This window comes from Uloborus diversus, unplaced genomic scaffold (genome assembly GCF_026930045.1).
Source record: "Uloborus diversus isolate 005 unplaced genomic scaffold, Udiv.v.3.1 scaffold_609, whole genome shotgun sequence".
Classification (NCBI taxonomy): domain Eukaryota; kingdom Metazoa; phylum Arthropoda; class Arachnida; order Araneae; family Uloboridae; genus Uloborus; species Uloborus diversus.
Genome location: NW_026558801.1, coordinates 59,813 through 86,304, shown reverse-complemented (window position 1 = coordinate 86,304; position 26,492 = coordinate 59,813). Strand labels below are relative to the sequence as shown.

Genomic DNA, 26,492 nt, shown 5'->3' with positions numbered 1-26,492 from the left:
AAATTTAAAAAAAGCTATCTGAGACTTATTTGCAGACTATACTACAATTAAATTGTTAAATTAAACTCTAATATGATGAAACAAATCTTTTCTATGGTTAAAAATCCCGAAAGGAGGAAATTTCCAATCTTTTAAGTATGGCGGTCAAAGTGACCGCTGCTCGTCTTTCTAGGTATACGCAAAACGCCGTCTTTCTAGTGTTAATCTTAGGAAAAGTAAATTTCTTCACAAAAAGTCTCGATTGAAAGTGTCTAAAATAATAACAATTGTTTGTCTTCATTCAATATAGTCTCCGAAAAGTTGTTCCTACACTTTAAAATGTCATAGGAAAGTAACAAATTGTCACATGAATATGTGATTTGCGCCGTAATACTTCAGAACTTCATCGCAAAAAAAAAAAAAAAATAAATAAATAAATAAAGGGGAAAAGACAAAAAAGAAAAAAGGGTTATTATAAGTAGCTTACTGAGACAGCTGTATTGCGTCACAGTAAAAAAAAATAATAATGTAAGGCGTTTAATTATCTTATTAACCAGAACCTACACTCCAAACTAACTTCATGAATGGTCAGATAACCAGTAACTGGTAAGCAATCCTAAATATGTTTAATCAATCGAATGAGTGGCGGGAAAAAAGTTGTTTGTTGAAAACAACAACTTTACACTACAGCCGAAAAACGAATCTGCTTAGTGCAATAACGTTCTTCCAATCATGAACACTTTTTATTTTCAAGGCCAAAGCCAACTAGCGCATTTTCTGGCAGAGTAAACGAACTAAAAACATAGATGATTCATTCTCTGGACTATATTCATCGTTTTTTCCACTGAAAAAAAATTATTTAAAACCTATACATACAACGTTTTTCCCGCCACCCATTTAATTGAAGAAAATTTACGGAAAAGGGAATAATTATGACATATAAATATGAAATCATAAAGGTTTTTTAAGAGCAAATGATACGAAAACCGCGATGGAAGTATGTTGGATTCAATGCTAGATATAGAAAAGGCTCATCAGGAGTACCTGAAGTAGAAGTTTGCTAACGCTGGACCCGAAAGTCCTTTACTTAGACGTTTAGAAGTTCGCCATTGGTACAGGAGACTGGTAAAAAATTCTCTTACCTTCAGACTCGTGTCCAAACGACTGTTGGTTCTATCCCTCAATAGTTAAGCTAGTTGTCTTACGTTAGATCTAAGTTAGGAGAAATAATAGTCATAAACAAGATGTAACTTTGCAAATGGCCGTTATCGTCGGGCGTTTAAAAAGATCGGAAGCCGAAGAGAGAAACAGACTCCAGATTTTTAAAAGCAAAACAAACCGCAAAAGGGTCTTTTATCCAGGATTGCCGAGTCGGGGAAGAGAAAATGATCAACTCCGCCGTCTAGAACTTCAGTGCATTCGACTCTTTCCTTTAACCCTAATCAGAGTCTGACTTAGACTTTTGGAATTTAAAAGCCTTTGACTCCCGACTCTAATTCTTTTAGCCGAAACTCAGTTCGACTTCGACTCCACAGCTACTGTTATATCGGATGTTGACATACAACAAAGAAATTAAAAGAAATACAGTGAAATCCCGTTACAATGAACTTCGAGGCACCGCAAGTTTTGTTCGCTGTAGCGGGAATTTAGTTCTACTGGTACTAAGTAATGTAATGGAAAATAAATCTGGGCTGAAAATTCATTTCGTTAAAATGGATAATATGCTGTATCGGCATCGTTGAAACGGTATTTTCTTAACTTCATTTTCCAAAATTTTTTACTTCGGTAACAACTGTACCAAGTTGATAAGTGTAGTTATTTTTTTTAAATTTGGGAGAACTTTTGCGGTTCTGCTTCATGTTTTTTTTTTTTGGGGGGGGGGGATTGAAATGAAAAAAATGTTCAGCAACCCAGTACAAGAGCACGATCAATCATTAGACAAACACAGTATTATCTAATTATTTCCTTTTTAGAGCTGTTTAGAAAGATGTTACCACTGCCACTGCATCTCAGAAAAGAAAGAAAAAAACTTTTAAAACATGTTTAAGAAACATTTTTTTTCAATAGGAAACTCTTTATTCACTGGAATGTGTTCATTCTCTAGTCACTCTGTACCCTTACCTTTCTGTTTGCAGATTCAACCTCGAAAAATGCGCTTACAATGATTGCAGAAACAGTCTTTATTCTCAAAGTATATTTAAGTATAACACAAACTAACAATGAAAATATGCAAAAAATGGAATGAATTACCGATGCTCACAAGCATTATGAAAAGTGGAAGCATAATTATGGAAAATTTCGAACAGAACATTTTAACAAAGTGTAATAGTTAACTAAATGTAATAATAATAATTCGTATTGTTTACTTTTAACTCTATGCAATTTCTACCAGAGTTTTTCCAAAGCAAATTGTGCGTATAACGAAGTACAATCAACAAAAATATTAAAATTCCACATTTCAGAGTTATTTTGTAAAATCTTACTTAAATAAATGACTGATTATTTTAATACTTTAGAAAGCAAAAATACATAAAGCATACTTCCAACATATATTCAGACTCGAATGAAAATTTTGTCCAAATGTTACATTTTACCACTGCTTGTTTATGGGTGTTTTGTTGCTGTCTTTAATTAAATGTCGAGACAAGGCGTAGCGTCAAGTTAGAAAGGAATTATTTAATTAAATATTCTTGTGTTTTGATGCGTACAAATGCATTGCAGAATTAATGGCAAAACAAATATGTATCCATTGATTGAACTTAACAGTCAGGAACTGCAGATTATGCTTTGATGCAGAAAAGTGGTATTTATGACTGCTCTAAGGAAGATATAATTCAAATTTACTTTTTTTTTTTTTTTTTTTTTTTGTCGTTTTAAATAAATATTCACAACAACTTTCAATATTATCGTGTAACTTAACTACACATTATTCAAAGACTAGCAATTGGTTATATTTAAATTCTTAGACATTTTTTAAAAATATGTAAAAATTATTTGCTAGTTTTAATTGAAATAAAAATGGCAACATGCATTAGTATGAGTCATTTAAGAAAATTACATTGTAGAAAAATGTCATACACAAAAATGAATACGTTTGGTGTGGCTGAAAATTGCGTCATTTAAAGGTCAAAAATGCGTTTGTTTATGATTTCTCTTATAAGTTATTACTTTAACTTAATTCACTGATACAGAAATGCGGATTAATTACATCTTATACAACCAAAATGAGATTCAGCTCTTTCGTAGATATTTCTGATTGATCTTCCTAAATAAGAGTGAAACTGTTGTATACGGACAACGTAACGAACATTTCGGTATTTGCATGCAATGTTTCCTTAGCTCTCGCAATGGAACGGACTTGTAATTTTCTTACTCTCCAACTACCACTGTTGGAGGAAGAAGTATATCTATTTAACCTTTTTTAGCTGCTTATTTTGATCGACAAATTATATTTTTATATTCCTAACAAAAGAATTAATTGTAATTCAACATTTGGAGTGTAATTTAATTCATTTTATATTTTGCTGACCTCCCTTACAACGACCAAAATGTGCAGTCCCATGAAATTTTTTGTAACGGGATAGTACTCAATTACAGTGTTTCTTGATTTGTTTGATAAGTGGAATCCTTTTGAATTTCAACTTTCCGTGGGACCCCCTTTTTTCCTTAATATTATAGTTTACATGCAACATTCTGGGAATGTTTTTTTTGTTTCAAAAATTAGAGCTCTTTAATCCACTATTGATATTTTCTAAGCCGTTCAGTCGGAAAATACTCATAAAACACTTCACTCGAACCTCGTTTTTATTATAGTCACTATTTTATAAGTGACTAATTGAAGTTTTGGATGGAAATGGAACCCTCGAGTGATCTCCATGGAACCCTAGTGTTCCGCGGAACACATTTTAAGAAACCCTGTTCTATTACTAAGGTTTGAATCGAGTCTTCTCACTTCTATTTTTCCCCCCTTTACTTAGGTGTTCTCCAGAAAGGCGATGGCACTACAATATACTTTAGACAACAGCCGAGAGTCATTTCGACTTTGATGGGCACAGGTCATCAGAGACCTATGCTCTGCCCTGAATGCAACGGCATGGCGAGAGAAGCGCGACTTTTGGCTCCAGTTGCTCTGACATCAGGTCCTGATGGCAGCGTTTACGTAGGAGATTTCAATCTTATCCGGCGAATTACAACTAGCGGTCAAGTTTATACGATATTTAGAATGAGGTTTGTTGCTAATTTCATTTTCAAACAGTAGTGCACTTTTTAAACATTTACTATTATTGTTTCTACTAAAAATAAGTAGCTAAGTGTTAAGTAATTTTTACGAAATGCAGTTTATTTTTCGCTCTGTAAAGGACCTGCACAACAGAGATCATAAGCTACTTCTAGATTTTCCGAAACATGTGGTACAGCGGTTTCAGTTTCTAAATTATCACCTCACTCTTTTATTGTAGAAAAAAAAAAAAAAAAAAAAAAATTCTTGCAAAATAATGAGCAGCTACTTTCCGCCAGTAACACTTCTGACAAAAAACAAAAACGTTTACCGCTAAAAGTCAGTAACCTCCCTGAAATCAAACTGGACTTTTACTGACGAATTTATAAAACTTCCCAATGAAAGCCAGCCACAATTCTGGAATAAATAAGCAATTTTCAAAGTAAACTTGGATACGTTTATAGTAATGGCTTGGAACCTTCTCGGTTTACCAGGAAGGTGTTTAAAGCATTTTAGCAATTATGGCCAAAGTTTAAAAAACACAATTATTTTCGAATACCAGAAAGATTATTTACTTGCACTTTCTGCAAAGCTACGGAACCCAGAGACTGTATTTAACCTTGGTCCGAGGGTCCAGTCAATCTGGAAGAGCCGTAACAGAGTTCAAAGTGAAACACTAATAAATTGAATGAAGTGACTGGCTTTTATTGGAAAGTTTTATGAATTCGTCAGTAAGATTCTAGTTCGATTTCAGGAAGGTTATTGACGTTTAGAGGGTTTTTTGTTTCTTGTTACTGGCAGAAAATAGGCATACTAGAATGGCTCCGACGATGTGGTTTTCAAATTTGAGGCCATCAAATACTCATTTTTGAAACCTTGCGCGTACTCATTAATGAAACAATATGTGCTCATTTTTGAAGCATTTGTGCTCATTTTTTGGTACGTAATAATTTCAAAATTTAGTATTAACCGAATTATGTACTCATTTTTAAGTACAAAATAATTCAGTGCACGATTTGAAAGCATAAGAACTCATATTGGAAACACAAGGCTTCAGGAACTTCTTTATGCTTTCTATTTGAAAGCATAAAAGTAGTGATTTTTGAAAACTTCATTTTGTTTTCAGTGCAGCATCCTCCATATTAAAAAATAAGTACATTTACCTGTCTATACATTAGTTTACATTCGTATAAATGTTCATAGTGAGTGCTAAACAAATCGCGACTTTGTTCAAACTAATATTTTTAAAAATATATTTAAACAAAATATAAATGCAGATTAGAATCGAAATTACTTTCACGCTTATTTTATGTTTATTTTTGTGCAGGACGACAGACATGTCTACTCATTATCATATAACCTTAAGTCCTACGGATGGTCATCTGTATATCTCTGATCCGGAGCGACACCAAATTCTGAGAATCCATTCCCTGGACAAAGTTGAAGATCCAGAGTCCAATTTTGATGTGGTAGTTGGCAGTGGAGATCGTTGTCTCCCACGTGACCGTGATAATTGCGGGGATGGAAAGCCAGCTTTGGAAGCCCGGCTGTCCTATCCTAAAGGTAAACGTGAATGGAAATTCTTACACCGAATGGAATGCCTGGCATTAAAAATTTTACTTCATTCCGTTTTGTTAATAAGACTGAAAGCAGAAATAATTAAATATATATTTGCTGTTTTTTTTTCTTTACATTAATCCCCAAATTTATTTTATTTAACTCTTTAGCCATATACTGTCGTGGGCAAGTAAACGGCAGTATCTGTAGAAATGAGTTTTCGAGGTATTTGAAGAAATGTGTGTTTGATTAAATACTAACAATCTCGGAATGTTGGAATTTGACTTTTTTTTCGAACCAATTTTTCAGCAGAAATCAACTAAGCAAGGTTGTACAATAAAGCCAATAGATGACAAAAACTCAAAAAAATAAATAAATAAATAAATAAATAAATAAAATAAAAATTTGCAGTTATTGCCCTTTATTTGCGAACGGTAGTAGGCTAATCGTTCATTCAATTAAAGAGAGATTTCCCAAATAAAGAACTATTTTATAGAAGGGTAATGTTGGAAAAAGCATACATTTCCGCTACGTATTAAAATTAAATGATAATTGTTTTAGCTCAGTCGTTCCCAACCTGGGGGCGATCACCCCCAAAAAAACGATTTGGCTCCTCAAGAGGGCCATACACTTGCCCGAGTGGCAATAGACGGCCGATGAAGTATTCAAGAGACACTAAAAATAAAAAGCTAATGAATATCGAAATTGAAATGATATTCGAAACCGATTTTTCCATTAGTAACTTCTGATTCCGTGTCTTAAGAAATTTAAGTTCAGCTTTCTCCAGGAACCTCTGTTGAAGGTTCGAGGATCACATTATTTAAGAGATTACTTCATAACTCACTCTATAAGTTGATTACTTTTTACATTTTCATTTTTTTTTTAATTTTAAAGAGTGATTGATTTTAATTCCATCAAATTCTGATTTAAAGAAAAAATACTTCATAAACAATGCACTTCTATTTTGAAAAGTACGTCAAATATCTTGGTTAAGTATTTCCCATAAAATTCCCATTGGTTCGTTTTAAAAAAGAAAGAAAAAAGGTTGTGGGGCGCAGAATTATTGTAAGAGTAGTTGTATAAAATTGGATTTTTGTAATCATTTTACATCAAATTACAATAAATAATTTACAATTTTAATAAGATCGACTTTCACCTGCGACTACTTACGGTTTTTTGCAAGGAAAAATTGGGGTATATATGTCAGTCTATCTATAGAGGGGGATGGTTGGTAATAAAATATGGTGAACCAGTTTCAGGTAACATCACAAAAGAACATTTCAACTTTGCTAAGAGAAAAGGGGGAAAAATTCCCTACACTTATTTCAAAATTACTTTGGAACGGCGCATTTGGCATCAATTTGGTTTATGATACCTGTGATTTGGTTGGTACCTCAGTATTTCATGTTTTCTAAAGAAAAAATCGATATCTTGGATTGATATCGTTAACAAAATACTTCTTAAGTTTTCAAAAAAGTCAAATTATCACCATGCGAACAAACTACAAGTTCATGTTAGCCATTCAAAAGAACAAAAAACAAAATACTTGGATAAAATACAAGTAAATTATCAGGAATGGGTAGGTTATATAGAATTACCATAAATAGTAAACGAAACTTCCCTTCCTACTGTACAATAAAGTTTAATTGGCTAAGTAGTCTTACAGTTTCTTACTCATAATGTTTTCGTTTCTAAAACTGAATTCTAGATTGAAATTATTAAGAAAAATTTAGGATATTTTTTAACATTCATAAGTAAATCAATTACAACTTGATTTTTTAAAAAGACCGAAATTTTCAGACTTTTTTTTTTTTTTAATTTCTAGTTTATTTGTTAGAAAAAAGATAGTTTATCGATCACAAAACTATTGATTGCTGAAACTTTTAGTATCTTTCAGTGAAGCAATATTTAGTAAATCTTAAAGCACTAAATCCGAAAATGATATAAAATTGTAACTTACCTCTTATGTGATTTTTAGCAGATTTATATTTAGGTGTTTTTGCGACAGCCACCGGAATTACAAATAAACGTGAAATCAAAATTCCGTTATTCTCCTTAGAGCTCAGACAGTTCTCATAATAATATTTCATTCATAAATTTAAAAAAAAAACATAATCCAATATTAATATGATTGAATAAAATATTTGTAAACGCGCTCTAAAAATACAATAATACATTTGATATAACAATTTGATAGCTTAAACCTTTAGTCTCCTTAAATTCAAAAATTGATACTTAACCTTAAAATACTAAAATTCATAATCATAGCTAATATCAAGAAATCTCTCCTGAGCAAGGGCGCACATATGCAAAATTGTTGGGGGGGGGGGGCTCAGATACTTTCTCCATGGTTTAACTAGATATTTTCTAAATGGAAACCGATTTCAAGACAGATTAGAGTCACTGAAATTTGAATTTTTTTAAACTTGTTCATTAATGACTGGAGAAGAAAGACTTTTTAATTTTTAAAATGAGAAAAGAACTAAAACCAAGGTAGTTTAAATTTCTAAGGGGGGGGGCTCGAGCTCCTCTCTTGCCCCCTATCTCCGCCTTTGCTCCTGAGACATGGAGTTTTCTTCCCCTACTGCTAAAATTGTGTACAAAATTAAAATTTTGCTATTTTATTCTGTGCTCGAAAAATTATCAAGAAAGTCATTCTTTCATAAAATGGTAAAATAATTATTGCCCACTATAAAGCATATTAAGGCCATTGCACCGAAAACGGCCATTTTTTCCCTCTCAGGACACCTCATATTTCGTTAAGAAAATTACTTGAAAATACTAATGAACAAGTTTTTTCTGCTTAACAAATTAAAAACTTATGTGTGATTTCTTGAGCAAAAAATTACGTCATTACCTTTTAAAACTATTACTTTTTAATAAAATATATGAACCGTCACATGCCGGACAAAGGGTTGACTTTTTCGTGGAGTGGCTCATTATAATTGGTAGTTTGTAACAGTCTGAAAAATTGCATAAGGTTTAACTGAAGGAACTGTTTAACTATTTTCTGAAAGTTCATTCTTAACGTATCATCTAATAAATTTCTATCATAAAATATATTCAAATATAAAAATTATTGATGCAATCATTCATAGACCATCAGAAATGTCATTGATTGGTTTTAAAACAATCGCGTGAAAACACCAACGTTTTGTTTCCCACTTTCCTCTATAAAAATAATCAGAGAAAACTTCTCTTTCTCGGCAGACTCTGGAATATTTAAATATTTACCGACTTTCCACGAAGGAAATTTCCCTTGATTTGCAAAATTTTAAATTCAAAGAGAGGTATTTCTTTTCGGAAAAATCTTTTCCACACACACACAGCACAGATTTGAAGCACCTTAGCTTTTAAATCAAATTTCCATTCCGAGTGTTATTTAAATTTCGAGAGAGAAAAAGGGAAGCTGTCCACCCAGCTCCATCATAATCTTCATCCGTATGATTTAATTTCTACGCTCTATAAATGTCACTCCGGAAGCCCGCGCTCTTTGAGATGTCAACTTCTACCTGACATGAAAACCTGTTGTTATTCACACGGCTTAAAGTACAGGAACTCTCATTTCCAGCACAGCTTCAAAAAGGAAATCAATAATCCTTTCTGGCGCATTTATTGCACTCAATCAAAATATATTAAGGCTGTAGAGCTTTGCTCGGGAAGCAGTTAGAGTGATTTTCAAATGAAATTTTATGTTTGGATTTGAACTCGAACTCGATAATAATTAGGTATTACTCGTAAGAGCTGCCTTTAGTTAGTTCTGCTTCTTTTTTTTTCCATGACAATGTTAGGATCTGTGTTCTATGAATAAATAAATTAAATATGACGTGTTGCGAAATTGTTATGGTATATGTTGTTTTTGTAACTAGTTAGATAAATGATTTCCTAACATGTCAGTTATTACTTTTTTAGTTTGAATGTCTTCTCAATTTTTTTTTCCAATCATCAACTTAAAGTTCGTAAGTAATGTAGATACTTGCATATGTCTCGTCATTTAAAACTCTTGTGAAATACTTTAGGTTGTGGTATACGAATTCATGTGGAGCAAAAACCAACATACATAAATTGGTACATTTCTAATTGTTCTTAAAATATTTAAGGTAGACAAAAAAATAAGCTGTAAAACTTGAAAACCTTTTTTTTTTAATGAAATTATTTGACTTTTTCCCAATTATATGAATTTGCAGCTACCTTAAGCATCACCATTTAGAAATATCATCGTTATTATGTATCTTAATTTCAATAATAATCTTTGTTTTATAGCAGCATACTAAAAGCATTTAGAGTAATTTCACGTTCACAGTTATTGCACTTGGGACAAAGATTAGAAGCATATATGCATATTTTTTCCGCAAACTCTTCAAATACATTGCTGAAAATCGAAGTCTGCTTCAGAACATACATTTATTTGAATGAAATAATTAAGCCTTTTTAAGACCAATAATGTAACGTTCTTTGAAACGCGTAACAATATTTCTGGAAGAGTTACGATAAATTAAAATCTATCGAGCACTAAATATGAATTAACGTTTGCCTAAAATGTTAAATATATGACACATCTTTTAAAAAATAGTCTCTGGAGAAACGGTATTAGGTAATAGTGAGCCATTAATGTATAACATGGTTTCATGAAAGCTGATGTGGAAAATACCAAAACCGAAATGGTTTAATTGGGTTAAAAATTAAATAGTTTTAAATCAATTGCTTACTTGTACCTATGTAATCATGTAATGAGCAGCACGTTTACTGCGAAATGCTACAAAAACGAAATGGTTTAACTATGTAAAAAATAAAATAGTTTTAAGTCAGTAGATTGTAATCATGTAATCAACAGCACGTTTACTGCGAAATACCAACGTAAAAACCAAAAAAAAAAAAAAAAAAAGTTTGATTATGTTCTCATAACTCAGATAGATTCTTAAGCGTTCATACGAGCATAAATCCTTGTACCCAGGGCTTAAAAATAAACGTCGTTAGTCATATTTTTCACATAAAAATTACATTTTGACGACCTCAATTTTATATCTACTAGTCATAAATTTTTAACTAGTCTAAAAAACTAGTCATTACTTTTTATAAAAATACTGTTGGAAATTACTACGACCAACTGTAACTTAAGGAATTTATTTTAAAAACATACGACTAAAAACGTAACTTTAAGTGAACGTTTAATACGAATTATTCGTTATTACGTTTCGTAATGAACGTCATCACTCTCTTTGCGCAACGCTACGACACCACATAATTATATCGGGTCCTAGCTGAGATGATACATCTAATGGTGAAATATCCTATACTAGGGAGTACATAATCCCGCAATATTAGTTGACAAGCGCAATTTTTACGCAATCGTCTTTTTTTTGTGTGTGTGTGTGTAACTCAGGACTGTCCAACTGGCGACCCGCTGGCCGCATGCGACCAGCCAACTCATATTGTACGGCCCGCCAACTTCTTATTCAGCAATTTCTTTTTTCGACATTTTATGGTATCAAAAAGCATCCGAGACTACGATTCTTGGTCAAGCCGGGGTCCCCGAAATTTCCTCTTGATCGCTCTTTTACTCCTTTTATAGTATTGAGAGGAAAAGGTACAGGACATCTACAGGTCAAGCAGTTCTCACCTGCACGCTGGCCTTCAAACAATTCCTGGAAATACGAGTATTATTTTCTCGCGTTGGCGGGAGGAGACAGGGTGGGAAGAGAGAAACATTTTAGATAAGGAAAACTTGCTGCCATTGGTTAAAAATAAAGGCCCCCTCACTGACTCTACGCCCATTGTTGATTTCGCAAAATAAATTGAGAGCTTGCTCTCGTTCATTGTTAGACCTTCTTCGGCTAACAACGACAAACATCGATGCTGACACTCCTGCCCTTGTAAGGAAGCTCGATCGGCCTCGGTTTTCACATTAAAATGTAAACAAATTGTTTTATAATCCTTCTGTTTCATTGTTTTATAATTGATAATTTAACTATTAACTGTTATTGTATAAGAGGTGAGAGTTCAACTTTTTAAAACTGCGGTGTGCCAGGTAATAAGTGACCAAAATTCTGGCCCGTAGGTTCTTTGCAGTTGGACAGCCCTCTAATTTAATATAAAACGTTTATACATATACATACAGTTGTTTTTACCAAAATTCAAATAATACAGTGATTTGCAGTCATGGCCCTCACCAACCAATCCACAAGGAACTACTATAGCATTTCTCTGGACTGTGCCCAGCTTCCAAGTATTTTGTTCTGCAATACTTTGCTGAACTTTCAATCTATGTTTTAGGAACTATTATTTGTGTATGAAGTGCTACTAAGAATAATAAAGACGATTATTGCGCAATTCTCTTAACTGAGCTATTGAGAAAATAAACATCTGTACATTCGCGAAAACCAAATTAACATAGCAAACTCCTGAAGACTTTTTACTATAAGCTGGTTTTCAATAATTGTTTGCTTACTTAACCATACTTTCCTCCCGCAGAGCTCTAATGTTTTACTATCTATTTTTTTATACCGAATACATAACTAACGTAATATTTAGCAGCTGAAATATCTGCTTAAACTATCTGAATTATTAGAAAATTATGACTAAGCAGAACCTTTTAGAGACTAAACTAAAAAAGCCAGTCCATGATCCTAAATGCTTTGACCTCATTTCGAACCATACACAGATATATCCATTGAAAAAAAAACACAAAGAATATCAAAGTGCCCTTATCTCAGTCTCGTCTTATCTCCAAGAAAGACAAGTCAAAATTCCATTCAATGTTTTCGTTCTACGAAATATTTGCAGTAACATTAACTACTCCCTCTTTCCCGAACATTTCCGGCAAAAGTTTACGCCCTTGTTATAACATTTCCAAGGAAGGGTTATAACATCCATAAATATATAACCAGCTGTTATAATAAAGTTGCGTAAATTAATTAAAACTTCTTCCTGACTCGGCTACCAATGATTAATTTCGCCTCGGGGTCTGAGAACATTTCGCCGCTCGAGCGTCCTCGGGGGAAGCATAGGGGTCGGCGTAAGGAGTGGGAGGTTAGAAAAATAGGATCATCGCGCTTGACGTAAATGACCCCATTGCTCGGCTGCCATGAGGATATTTTGATTGTAATTAAGATTTAGAAATGCAGCAAAGTGTTAAAGGAATGCGCGGACTCGGTGATGTTCGTATCTGTTGCGTTGCTCCATTTTTGGCCTTTGGCAAATAATATGGCTAGGGAAAATGCATGCTTATAGCATTTCTCAATGAGTGGTAGATGCTTCGCGTTGTAAATTTTAGAGTTACATGAAAGAAAACTGTTTATACAAGATACAGCTTCCCAGAAACGTCTGCATATAGCTGAAAACAAACCGAAAAGTTTGCATTGCAACGTAAAAATATGGGTTCATGAAAGATAATTGGAAAATCTTGTTTTAACGACATTTTTAATGATAGTTGGCAAGCAGTGTCTTAGAAAACATTCAGAATTAGTCGAAGGAATTATGCTATATAAACGGTAAAATGAAGTTTTCTTTAATTATTTGAAGATATTCTTCATCAGAGTTCATATCATTACGCGTCACATGAGGTAGTATAGTTCCGATAGTCTTGTGTCGAAGGTTTAAAACTTCAAGAGTCAGGGTTGATGTTGATCATTTTCCCTCTAAGTCCCCAACTCTGCCAGTGCTTGTGAAGTTGGAGTCGAACTAATTTTGGGGTAAAGGAGTAAGAGTTGGAGCTGGTCATTATTCTCCGACTCCGTAGCCCTGCTTTTTATCGCTGCTACAGAAACTAGATATTGACACGTTTTTCTGATTCAACGTTTTTCATTCAAAACGAAACTGTAAAATATTTAATTAGCTATGTACTGTTTTGGAGAAAAAGCTGAAATACTAAGATCTACATGCATCATGCTTTCAGATAACATGAAGGTGTCTAGAACTAAGTTCATGAACTTGTCGTTGACATTTTGGTGGTATTTGTTTATTCACCGATCGAAGCAGTTTCCTAAGTTGCCTTTTATAAATATATTCTGTCAAAAGGACATTGATTGTAAAAATAGTAGTTAACAGCTTTTGCTGTCACTAGCATCAATAGTTTTAGCACAATACGGTTGGCTCTCTGTTTAACGACGCTCTATTCAACGACGGATTTTCACGGTCCCAGATGGTCCACTGTAGTGTTAAAAGCATTCTATTTAAGGACGTTTTCTACTTAAGGACGATTTTTTGTGGTCCCTTGAAAGATTCCCCCCCCCCTCGGTTAAACAGAGAGCCGACTGTATTTATTTTAAACAAAATATCGCATGAGAACAAAGAAAAACTATTGGATAACTTTAACACTTTATATAGAAAATTCTACATTTAAAAGTGATCGTTGATTACCGCTTTAAAAACCTATGTAGTAAAAAAGAAAATTTGTATAGTAAAACTGCTGGTTATGTAGTAAAAAGATGATATTCCTCTTTGAACGAAGTTTTATTTAATAATAATATGGCGTGATAAAAATTCTCATAATTTCATTTAATGACTATACATGCCAAAACAGAATACTTTCGTTTCGAGTAGACGAAACGAAACAGTTTGAAAAGTTACTTCAACTCATAAAATTGCATAAAACTCAGAAAATATGTTTAAATATATTAAATCTTATTTTAAGTTCTTCCTCACACTTCTGTGTCCCAATATGGAGTAGGATACGACCTAGTCAACGGATTTACTATGACTGCACAAACAGCTTTAAAAAGTTATGTGGCCGTGGTAATATTTTTCCAAGACAAGTGATTGATGCTCAAAACTGAAAGTCCTTATGCCCTTAGGGTTCAAGCTCAATTTAGTTGACTAGAAACTGCGAGGAAGTTGTTCTAATGTCTGAATATTCGCTGAAATTTCTCTCGGGATTAAAATTATCTTTCTGACATGACGTTTACCTTGAGATATTTTTCGATGTCAAGTTATTTTTATTTCGTTGGTAGAAAAGAATCTTTCAAAGGTAGATAAACTTTATTCGGTGCTCGTTCCGTGATACTATTGCCTTTATATTGCGATTGAGTTAATATTTGCTTCGAAAAAGGTTAAGTCTGGAATCGTCGTATTTGTTGGCAGGTAAATTATTTTGTGCTTATTGAAAGCAAAATCGTTCCTACAGACTCTTTTTTGTTTCCCGTATTTCTAAAGATACGGTTTATGCTTCCAAATTTTTACGCAGCTTGAAGGCTGTATTTGTGTACAGATACGCAATTCAAGTTTAGAAAGTGGTTGTGCTTTATTTGAAAAAGCCATACTGCCGTGAGCAGTAACTGCAAATTTTTATTTTTTTCTTTCTCTTTCTTTTTCTTTCCTCTTTTTTTTATACTTTTTTTTTTGTCATACATTTATACGTTGCTTCATTGAACAAGCCTTCTTATTTGATTTCCGCTGAAATAAAAGCGCGAAAAAAAGTCTAACTTCAACATTTTCCGATTGCTAGTATTGAATTCAAAATTCGTTTCTTCAAATATCTCGAAATATAACTTTTGCAGGTACTGCCGTTTACTTGCCCACGGCAGCATACATTCCATAACTTAAAAAAAACCTAAGAAAAAAAAGGCGGTAGAATGTATATTGCTTTGAAATATTCTTTGTGTATTGTTAGATACAATGTTTGTATTTTTCATTCAAAATAATTTACCGTAGTGAAAATCAAAAGATTTTCTAAAGTACCGTAGGCTGATGAAACATGCATCTCAGTTGCAACGAATTATCGCCAAAAATATACAAAACTTGAACTCAGTTAATAAAATGGTTGCAGCTATTATTTTATGGTGGTAGATACTGCTTTTAATTATGATTTTCTTATTAAAAATGATGCTCTTTATTTATAATATAAAAGAAGGAAAGCAACTATAAGCAATAAGTTATTTTCATGTCTTGCGTAGTTTTTATGTTTGTACTTTGGGTAACTACACACTTATTCATTCTTTAAAAAAAACTGGTTTGTATAAAAGTTGTAAAAAGCAGTTGACGTTCAAAGTTTAAGTGTTTATTTTATTTTATTTTTTTTTTAAGTTTACTTCATAATTCTTTTACTGCTACTCTTTTTGTTTTGCTTTTTTATAGGACTGCTTCTACATTTTTTTTTTCTTTTTTTCCGTTTTAATCATTAAGCAATCTATTAATTTTATATGGTCAGTTTCACTGGTATTTAAGCTTTATGGCAAATTACATAAAATAATTTTTTCATTAATATTTCAAAGCCTCTGCATTATTATAAGAAGAAGTTCAACCATTTATTATTATTATTATTATTATTATGAACTAAATGAACAGTTCTATGGAATATTATATTCTATCTACATTTTTTGTCGTTCTCCTAAATTATGCTAGTCATTTACAATTTTTTTTTTTTGTATGGGATATGTTTTTGTTTTAGAAAAATTAGCTTAAGCTCAAGACATGAAGACATGTCGAAGTTTTATTTATTAATTTATTTATTTTTTTTTACTTATCCTTTTTTTTTCTAACCTTACAGAATTTCTTTTTCAAATTCTTGCTCTCTGTGTGGGCATATATGATACTTACAACGCAATATTTTCAGGCATGGCTGTTGCAGTGGATAACACACTTTACTTTGCTGATGGATCTAATATTAGAATGGTGGATAGCAGAGGTATTATCCATACTTTAATTGGAGATCATCATCACAAGCGACAATGGCGTCCTATTCCTTGCTCGGGCACTTTGAAACTCGAAGAGGTATCCACCATTTCCTAAACTAACTTGAATCAAAATCTTTATCAGGAATAAACATTTAATTACTATTAAAAATGTATTTTTAATCTATTTTAGGCAAAGCTCAGGTGGCCGACTGATCTAGCCATCAATCCTCTGGACAACTCATTGTATTTCATAGATGATCACATGGTGCTTAAACTTACTCAGGACAGAAGAGTAATGGTCATTGCTGGACATCCAGTGTACTGCAGGCCACAACAAAGTCAGTTAAGAACAAGAATTTCTGGTGGCAATATGCTGTGGTCCTTGATTGGCTTTACTTTTAGTCCAACCGGTACGATGTACTTGGCAGAAGTTGATGCAAAAAATGTTCACCGTGTTCGAATGTTGACACCAGATGGTGAATTGCTCCATTTTGCAGGAAGAGAAGGACTATGTGACTGTGAATGGCAGAACTGCAGTTGTTCAACCAAAGAAGAAGGACAACTAGCCGTTGATACTAGGCTTCTATCAGTAACTTCCATCACGGTTACTGGAGATGGTGTAGTGCACATCGCAGATCAAGGAACCTTAAAGATACTATCCGCCATCCCTTACTTGCCTTCCCAAGACACAAACAATGAGTTTCAAATATCATTTCCAGAGCATCATGAAATTTACGTATTTAATAAATATGGGCAGCACATAACGACTAAAAATGTTTTGACGGGGAAAACTGTGTACAATTTTCACTACAATGTGAACACAAGTTTTGGCAAACTTAGCGCTGTTACAGATGCATCTGGAAACAAAGTGGCTTTCTTAAGAGATCAAGGAAATAGTTTACATACGATAGAGACGGCGCGTGGTCAAAAATGTCGAGTACAAATGGGTAAACAAGTCACTTTAGAAGTCTTTGTCGATCCTGATAATATGGAGACTGTTTTCGATTATGACAGTAATGGTCTTTTAACAAGTAGATCTGACGCAGCTGGACGATCATTCTTTTACGTTTACGACCTCAATGGCCGACTCTCCCAAGTCATAAAACCTAGTGGCCAGGAGACAGTGCTAACATTTGATTTAGGACCTGATGGCGCATCAGTTGTGTCAACAGACCAGAATAAAGGAGAACAATCTGTCGTCACTGTCAAAGGGAATACTGTTGTAAGTCAACAAGGTAAGTCCTACAGTTATAGCTTTCTTTTTAAACATATATAATCCATAGTTGTGGAAATCTTAGGCGGTTATAGACAACACTGCAAGTTATATGCACACTTTTTGGCTCTTCTGATTCGTTGTTTTAAGTTTTACAATCGGCGTAAGCGAAGTTTATAAGTTGGTAACCTTACTGGAAAAGTAAATGCACAGGTCATTAAAAATACTCTGTATACGGCACACATACGTACCATTCTTCGACATATCTAATAAATGATTTGTTTTTTTTTTGTATACCATGAATTAATATATAAGCAACATTAAAATACGCATCAAATTAAAATAAAGGTAAAATTGATTATTTATATCCTATAGATCTTTAGCTTATGAGCTTAGATACTTTAGAGCCAGTAGATATCCCATTACATAAAATGAACAGGTCATAGATTGTGCTTTCGTGGCAACTACATTTTTTCAATGCATGCACTGTATAGCTTCACATAGTATACAAATCCCCTTACATCAATGTTTATGTATTATTCATCAAAATATCTAATATTAAAACTTTTTTTTTTTGAAACTTCTCAAAAAAAAAAATAAAATAAAATAAAATAAAATAAAAAAATAAATAAATAAATCTCAAAAAATAAGAAATTTTGCTCCCAAGATAAAAAAAAAAAACTTTGACGCACCAAAAAGAAAAAAAAACATCATTGTTTAAACAAGATGAAAAAAAAAAACCTTCGAAAAAATATCGTTAACATTAAAGTTCATGTTTTGCTAAATAACGCTTTCCTTTATTCTTAAGAATAAAACGTCTAATAACGTGGTTTTTTTCAAAGAAGATTAATAAAATCCATTATAATTTTTTGCCTGAAGAGCATTCCGCTCCAAGAAGAAATATGTTCCTCTCAGATATAGTGAGTTCTTTTCCTCTTTTTTATTGCAATAACTAAGAAGATTAGCGATTAATCGAAGAAATTTTTCATTTTTTACTTCAAGAAGAAAGGAAACAGTGTGTTGGTATCTTCACATCGTAACTTTCAAAATGGTTTAATCCTCAGTGGGTTTTGGTGCTGTTCCAAGTTTGATTTCGCCCAGAAGAGAACAGAGTATATGCAGGATTCATTTTCAGAGTAGATATTTTATTGCGTTTTGCAGCGTTATGAATTAATTGAAAGTGGTTTCATGAGCGAAAGTACTTAATTAGATAAGTTTTATGCTATAAAAAGGGTATTAAGTAATAACGTTTTGCAGCTTGAAAAAGCGGACCTCGTTTTAAAGAAAGCATTTTTTTTTTCTTTTTCATATTCTTAATCATCATCTCTGAATATTTATAGTTTCGCAAAATTTTCACTTCTGGTACAAGAAACTACTGCAAAAACATCAAAATCTCAATGTGCTTTGAATTTTTTTCACTCTTTTTTTTTTTTTTTTTTGAAGTTTGTATAGTTTTTAATTATGTTAATTAATATCAATAAAAACAATAAATAGGAAGAAAATTAAGCATGTTTTTTTAAGTGATTTTTGTTGCCTATCATGCACTGTTTCACTTCCGTAATTAAAAGCAAACTCATATTTACTGTTGTCTTGGCTCTAGCCAGGGCTTTATTTCTATGCGGATTTTAGAACTGGTTTCTCATGAACTTTTCTTAGTTTTGTTTGGACAATTCTTGCTGAAATGGAATTTGGGAGATGAGTACAGGCGGTATCTGGAGTAAAGATTTCTTGCTGTTTTGAACCACTATGTGGATCAATTATTTTTCACAGAAAGCTTTTTTTCCCGTCTACTATTGTAGTTCTCAGACGATACATTAACGCATTTTGTGTGTGATGTAGTGTAAGCTAACACAATTTTGTTTGAACGCCTCTAATAATCAGTTTCTTTAGCCACCAAACAGCCAGTGCATCGCATTCCAAACACAATGACTTCAAACATACAACTCTTATGATTGACGTTAAACGACTAATACATACCTTACCTTCGTAACCACTTAGAGATGAATGCGAAGTGATACGCATGTTCTGTTTCTTTACTATCAAAGAATGTTATGTTATTTTTCGTCAAATATTATATTCTTTGAAAAAAGTAATATAATTTAAAGTAATATAATTGCTATATTCTTTGATATTAGCAATTATATATATATATATATATATATATATATATATATATATATATATATATATATATATATATATATATATATATATATATATATATATATATATATATATATATATATATATATATATATTGTCAAAAATAATACAATTGCTTGCATTATTTTTTACAAAATAATACAAGCACCCCTTTTCAATGGGTGCTTGTATTATTTTGTCATACATCTGTTTGTATAAACAGTGAAGCACCATTTGTACGTTTTTCTTTTATATGTTTTATCAATGGTAATTTTTAAAAAAAATGGTCACTGCAGAGTCTAATACACATTAACGTTTATCAATCTTACTTTTTTTTTTATTCATACGCTTTTTCCATTAAGTCCCTTCAAAAACGTTTAAGCGATGATAAACTATTTATATACGCTGTATATTGATGCAAATATATATAACTGTTGTTTTGCGTATGAAACATTTATGGCAACATTTCATTACGAGAGCATTTAATATGAACTCTAATGAATATACTTCAAGCTAGACATAATTCATTAAGATATTTCTTTTGCATACAAAATGCGAGTAATGGCATTTAATCAAAATAGTCATCAAAGCGTGTTTTATCTTCTTACTAAACATTTACATTTTGTAATTTAGCGAGGAGTTCTCAGCGAAATAGCGTAATCATAAAAGTATTAATAATAATTACATGTTGTAGAAATTACAATTTAATAATTTAGACTCAATTATATTAGGTATTTAAAATATGCACTGCTGTTAATTAAGGAGTAATAGAATATTTGCGTGCTACACATGTAGTGATTATATAAGTAGTACATAGGTTCTAATCAACGATTGATATAATTTAAGCAGCCGGAAATTAATTTCCTGCGCTTCCCATTTTATATTGCAATTTGAAAATACTGATTTAACAAAATTTTCTGCCGTTTTCCTATTTGTACCAAAACTTCAGTCTATATTAATGGGATCAAGAACTGAAAGGACTAGAAATTATGCATCTGCACTTGTTTTTTGATCTTTTTGAGCGAATAAAAGTTACGTTTCTTAAAATCTCAAATTAGTTTTTCTGAAACTCCCGTTTTCCTGCATTTAAATAAAGTGTTGATTTTATTTTTAACTAGTGGTACCCGCACGGCTTTGTCCGTAGTAGAAAATTAAAAGGTCATTTGGTTCGCCTGTATATTGACAAATAATGGATGATGAATTTCTCGCCAATTTGCTATATTCATTTGCTTGCCAATGTTACGATTCCATGTTATGATAATTCCGTAATATATTCGTCCACGTTGTGATAATTTGCTCGGTAAAATTTTCTCAAAATTGGAATGTAAAAAGAACAAAATCGAATTTTTGAAAAATCGCTTCGAGGTGCACACCTCATGCTACAAACTAGCTTTGTGCCATATTTCATGAAAACCGTCGAACGGTCTAGGTGCTATGCGCGTCACAGACATCCAGACAGGCAGACAAATAGAGATCCAGACATACTTTCAGCTTAATTACTAGGAAAGATTCATCACAAATATGAGCAGACGATTTGTATATAATAGTTCGCTCAAATTTTTAGGCCATGCAGTTGTTATTAATTCAGCAGATAACAATTAACAATTGGCAGTGTGGAAACAAAAGTTCTGCTTAAATTTTCCATCAATATAACCTTTTTTTTTCTACCAATGGGAGGGGGGTAGGAATGAAACTGGGGGAATAAAAGAAAACAAAGAGCATTAGTTGCGTTATATGTATGGATACACTACCCGAATTAAAATGCATGGAATATTTTGTTCCTAAAAGAAATCATTAGATCGGAGCAGGTCTATAACAATGAGGCTCGTTTGGTTGCTCGTTTTGAAGCATTAAATTTCATTTGAGTTTAAATATAACGCGAAAATTTTTAATAAATATATTGCGAGTCAGAAAAACAAAAAGATAACCGAGCCAAATTATTTACCTGCTTTTTTTGACGAAATTAAAATTGAAACTTTGAGTTTTAACTTTTTATGGTATGTCGTCTTTTCCGCCAACATCAAAATACAGTGCTGGCCAAATTATTAGACTAAAGAGTTTTTTTTTTTGTTTTTTGTACACTATTTGTACTAAAATACTATTTATTTTACTGTTAAAGTACAGTACATACTGTACACTGATTATTACGTTATTTTAGCATAATTTAATGTTTGCAGGTGGCAGCACTGTCTGCTTTGTTTCTGTTCTTTGTTTATCTACCTACCAGGAACATAATCTCAATCAGCTTAAACAGTTCACTAGTTCTTTTTATTAGTGTGTTCTGTTATATTTAAAGTTAGTTTAAGGTAACTAATGAGTGCGTGTATGTGAGTATATATAAAAGTGAGCATAAACAATTTTTTACCTCCTTTTTTAAAAAGTTAATAAATGGTGTAAACCTTGTGAAAAATATGTCAAAAAGACTTAAAATGCTCATCAAGAACAAGGGAATGCATACTAAATATTAGATAATTATTTCACTGTTCGTTAATGTGTCTATAGTTACGTAATCAATAAAGAATTTGCTTTTGAAACTGTCTTAGTTTAATAATTTGGCCAGCACTGTATTATGTGAAACAAGTATTGCAGTTGCAAAATCAGAATTTAAAACTGAAGCTGAGTTTGGATAGAAAAAGTTGGTTATTAGATTAAAATTTGAATATTTTCTTCCCAAAATTAATTACTGTTATTACCCATATATGCTGTTATTACATACATAATTACATACTGTTATTACACGAAAATAATAAATTCAAACTAAAATTAGTTTGACATTATTTGAGCTCCTGAAACAAAGAATTAAATACAAATTATTTTGTAGTAATCTGGGATATATTTCAGGTTGGCATATAATACATACATATACCAATAGTCACTTTCACAACATCATAGGGAGGGCTTGATAAGTTTTTGAATATTAATTTCCAACACCGCATATCAGTATCAAGGCGTTGCACGATATTTTAACTTTATGTAGGCGAGCTGAAAGTCCAGATTGAGAGATATATGTGGATGAAAACCACAAATCTCAAGAAAAGAAAAGGCGATAATGCCGTAAACGGTTATTATAGTGACAACAAAATTCAGCAAATTTGCTCTCCACAGATTGAGAACTTCAATGCGTACGTTTCCGAAATTTTAAAAGTTTTTTTTTTTTTTTTTTTTTTGAAAGAGTATGCTTAAAAACATAGGATTTGAACCTTTTTTAAATAATTTGACAAAGTTTAATATTCTTTTTAAATATTTTTAATTGGTGCGCAGATCGAAATTCATCTTTTACGCTTCTGCACATGACATCAGAAGTGATTAAATGCCATTCACTGATGCCATTAGCGCACAGCGCGAATTACCATGACCTGATAACGCGGTTGACAGCAAAGCGTAAACATTTAGCGCGGCAATGGAGTGGTGTGCCGAATGCCTCTTGTGACGCCAAAGACTACGCTCTATTTCCAAAATCGGACATTTTAAAAATTTAAACAGAAAATAACTGTTGGGAAAATAAGTTTTTCTGACTCCATGTTATTTATTTTATTTTATTATTATCATTATTATTATTTATTCTTTTTTTTTTTTTGCCTATTCTATTAATTTGAGTGACTAAAAGTAGTACTTTTGAATGAAGGAAACAACGAAACCAATTAAGAAAATAGATAACCAAATAAGAAAATTGTATTAGTAAAAATTTTAAAAATCTTTAAGGCACTATTCATTTTATATTTCGACTGTTGAAAACATCCTTACTTCTTAATTGCAAGGTTATTATTATTCCCACCCTTATTACTTTCAGACTTATTATTTTTATTTCGTTACGCCACTTATATCCAAAACATGGGGCACTTCTTCGTTCTTTCTTTCCTGAATTTCATCGCTTTCTTAAGCGAAAAATAAAAGCTAAGCTGTAACCCCTGGGATGAGAAGTTAAACGCGCTGTGCCAAAGAAGGATTAAATGGCAATTTTCTTTGGGCCTAAGTTAGTAAGAGTCGCATTTTTCTTTTTTTTTTTCTTTTTTCTCACTTTATTTCATATAAAAAATAGCTGTAAAAAGCATTAAGCTGGAAAGCTCAGTAAAAATATAAGAACGTTCCATTTTGCGTATGGTTTCTTGCTAACATTCCTTAATATTTTTTTTATCTCAGTTTAAGGTATCTTTTTTCACTCTAAAGCTCTAGAAGTGCCAGAGATAAGAAAATGAAAAATTTGAGTCACACAATATTTTAATCACTTTTGTTTTTATTTCCCGGTGCAGTTTCTCGTTGCTGTTTGTTTTTTCCTCGGATTAAATGTCGGGGAAAGCCATTAAAAATAATCATATCAAAGGCTGTGTGTTGTGTTTCATGAAATATGATAGCAATGTTGCTAATATATGATGCTTCTTTGTTGGCGTTTTATTAGGTTTTTTCTTACTTTCAGAGAGATTAAAAGAATTTTTTTTTAAGAGGGGGAAAAAAAAACTGCATATCTGTAATTTTATGTGTTCCGTTTTTAAATAAATATTTTAGTCAATTATAACTTTAAGTATGAAATATACACATTATGTCTCGAAAGTTAGGAATTATATATTTTTCCCGCTCTCTGATTGGTTGAGATATGCTCAGGGAAACAGTGTTAGTGTCACAGCGCACCTGTAGTTAGTGAGCTCGAAATGTCTGAGACGTCAGCATGGTTTACTGACTGTCGTATTCACCAGTCAACTCGAGTGTTTGTCAGGTAACCAAGCGGTCAATTGAAACCTTATCATTAGAAACAATAGGCTTACAGCAACAGTTTGGATGTCTAATTGAGGTTTGAATCTGCTGGTAAATACGAGAGAAGCGTACCTGCTTTGCAACCAGGGCTGTCCATAAATGATGTCACTCTTGCTTCCATATTTTAGCCCCCCCCCCTCCGTCCTCTCTTAGTCGTCACAAGGTGTCAAACTTTACCTTACCCCCTTTGTCACATGTCACGCTATTCATAAACATAATTTTATTTAAAAAAAAGGAGTGATGTCACACTTCATGTTATTCCCTCTCTTCCTTGTCACAAACTCACAGTTTCACGGACCTCCCTCCAACTACAAAGCGTGTCATCATTTGTGAACAGCACCCCCCCCCCCCCCGCCATAGAGTGCAGTAACAGACGTTTCCGGAAAACGTTGTAAAATTAATAAGAATACGTCATGAACGTGCGGAAAATCATCCCACAACTCAACGACTGCAAGAATTCATTTTTAATAGACAGTTATAACTAGGCGAAGCGCAGCTTGACAATTTTGCCGCACCCTCCTTAATTCTATGACCTGTCGTCTCCCCGGTTTTTTCTTCTTCCCTTGGGAGGAAGATTGGGTTTCATGAGAGCAAACGACTTTGTTTTGATATCATTTCAACCTTAGAGCAGGAATCAGTAAATAGAGAGCGCTAGTCCAATCATTGGCTTAGCAAAAGCTTACGCAAAAAGCTCAAGTTTAGTGACTTAACAACCACGAAAGGTTGAAACGTTTTGCGTGAAACTGCCGAAAGAAACCTGATTTCTTCGAATGCTTCACTTTAAAACTCATCACGTGACTTGGTGTCTTTGCTTTACGAATGAAAGTCTTCACTCCCTTAATTTTATCCCTTCTCGCTGATGCCAGCAATCCAAGCAGTCGTGTTAACTGGAGCTCCTAGCGTTAACCGATGCTTGAATATTAGAGCCCCTTTTGAAGTTACAATGGAGAAATTGAAGGGACGTACCGACGATGAAAGAGCCACCGAGAAAAATGTGTAACTCATAAACAGTCGTTAAAGAATATTAAATCTTGTGTTCCAATATCGTCAATCAATTTCTGCCGAAATATGTTTCATAAATTTTAGGACATGCAGCGTGGTATGCTTGATAAAATACTTAATAACGGTTATTAGAAAAGCTGTGACGAAATATATGGTACATTCCACAAAATATCATAAATTTGTTCAATACATGCACCCGTTATGATCTTAACTGATGAGTAAGGCATATTTTAAAAGCGTCAAGCAGGTTACACTCTTTTTTTTTTCAACTGACCGTCATTATGACTAACCAAATAATTCGAAACATTGCAGACATTTTTCATTCAGATTCGTACTCTCTTGGTTGTTTCGCCTGCATAGTATTTGCAATTATGTGTATAATAATCACCAGAGCTAAATGTCTAACAGAAAAAAAAAAAGCGTGGATATCCCATAGCCTTCCAAACGTATTTCAGTGCCCCTGTGCTCTGTAAAATAAGTAAAAGTTCATATAAAAAAGAAAACAAGAACTGAAGTTGTGCTCCCATTTATGTCAAGTCTCGATCATTGCCTTTCAGTTTGCCCGCTCAGTTCCAGCATATCACTTGCAAAATGTCCATTTTCCAGCTCCTGTCTCCTGTTAAGTATTTACCCTTTGACAAGAGCTGCTTGAAAACATGGCAGATAAAATATTTGAGTGTATTCTGCATTACCAATCTAAGCCTGCTCATGATTTGCTGCGTCAGAACTCTCCAAAACGAATGACAGCTGCTGATTATTAAATTTTCTGTTTTTGGAAAGTGTCCGTTAACCTTTAATAAATGAGAAACATTTGTTGTACAAAATTTGGAGGGTATTCAGTTCTTATCTGAAGAACTAAGAACTCATAGTATACATTTTTTTAACTTCCTGCATATGAGAATTTTTAAGCAAAAATGCTATTATTTTCAAAAATAAACGGTGATAAATTGACAATTTCGCTTGCTCCTTTCATAATTTCAGAGTTGCTGTAAAATGCATGTTTATACGCTAATATTATGAAAGA

The 26,492-nt window shown here is 32.7% G+C and overlaps 1 protein-coding gene across 1 annotated transcript in view; it reads left to right on the top strand.

The window, feature by feature from the left end:
- Nucleotides 1–26,492, top strand: part of LOC129233669 (teneurin-m-like) — a gene marked incomplete at its 5' end in the record, with an annotated part of 86,575 nt that overhangs the window by 20,025 nt on the left and 40,058 nt on the right. Inside the window, 4 exons of the mRNA XM_054867644.1 lie at nt 3,957–4,206; nt 5,523–5,758; nt 16,302–16,459; nt 16,553–17,597. Of these exons, the coding sequence (XP_054723619.1) occupies nt 3,957–4,206; nt 5,523–5,758; nt 16,302–16,459; nt 16,553–17,597 (1,689 nt within the window). The remainder of the gene's footprint in view (nt 1–3,956; nt 4,207–5,522; nt 5,759–16,301; nt 16,460–16,552; nt 17,598–26,492) is intronic.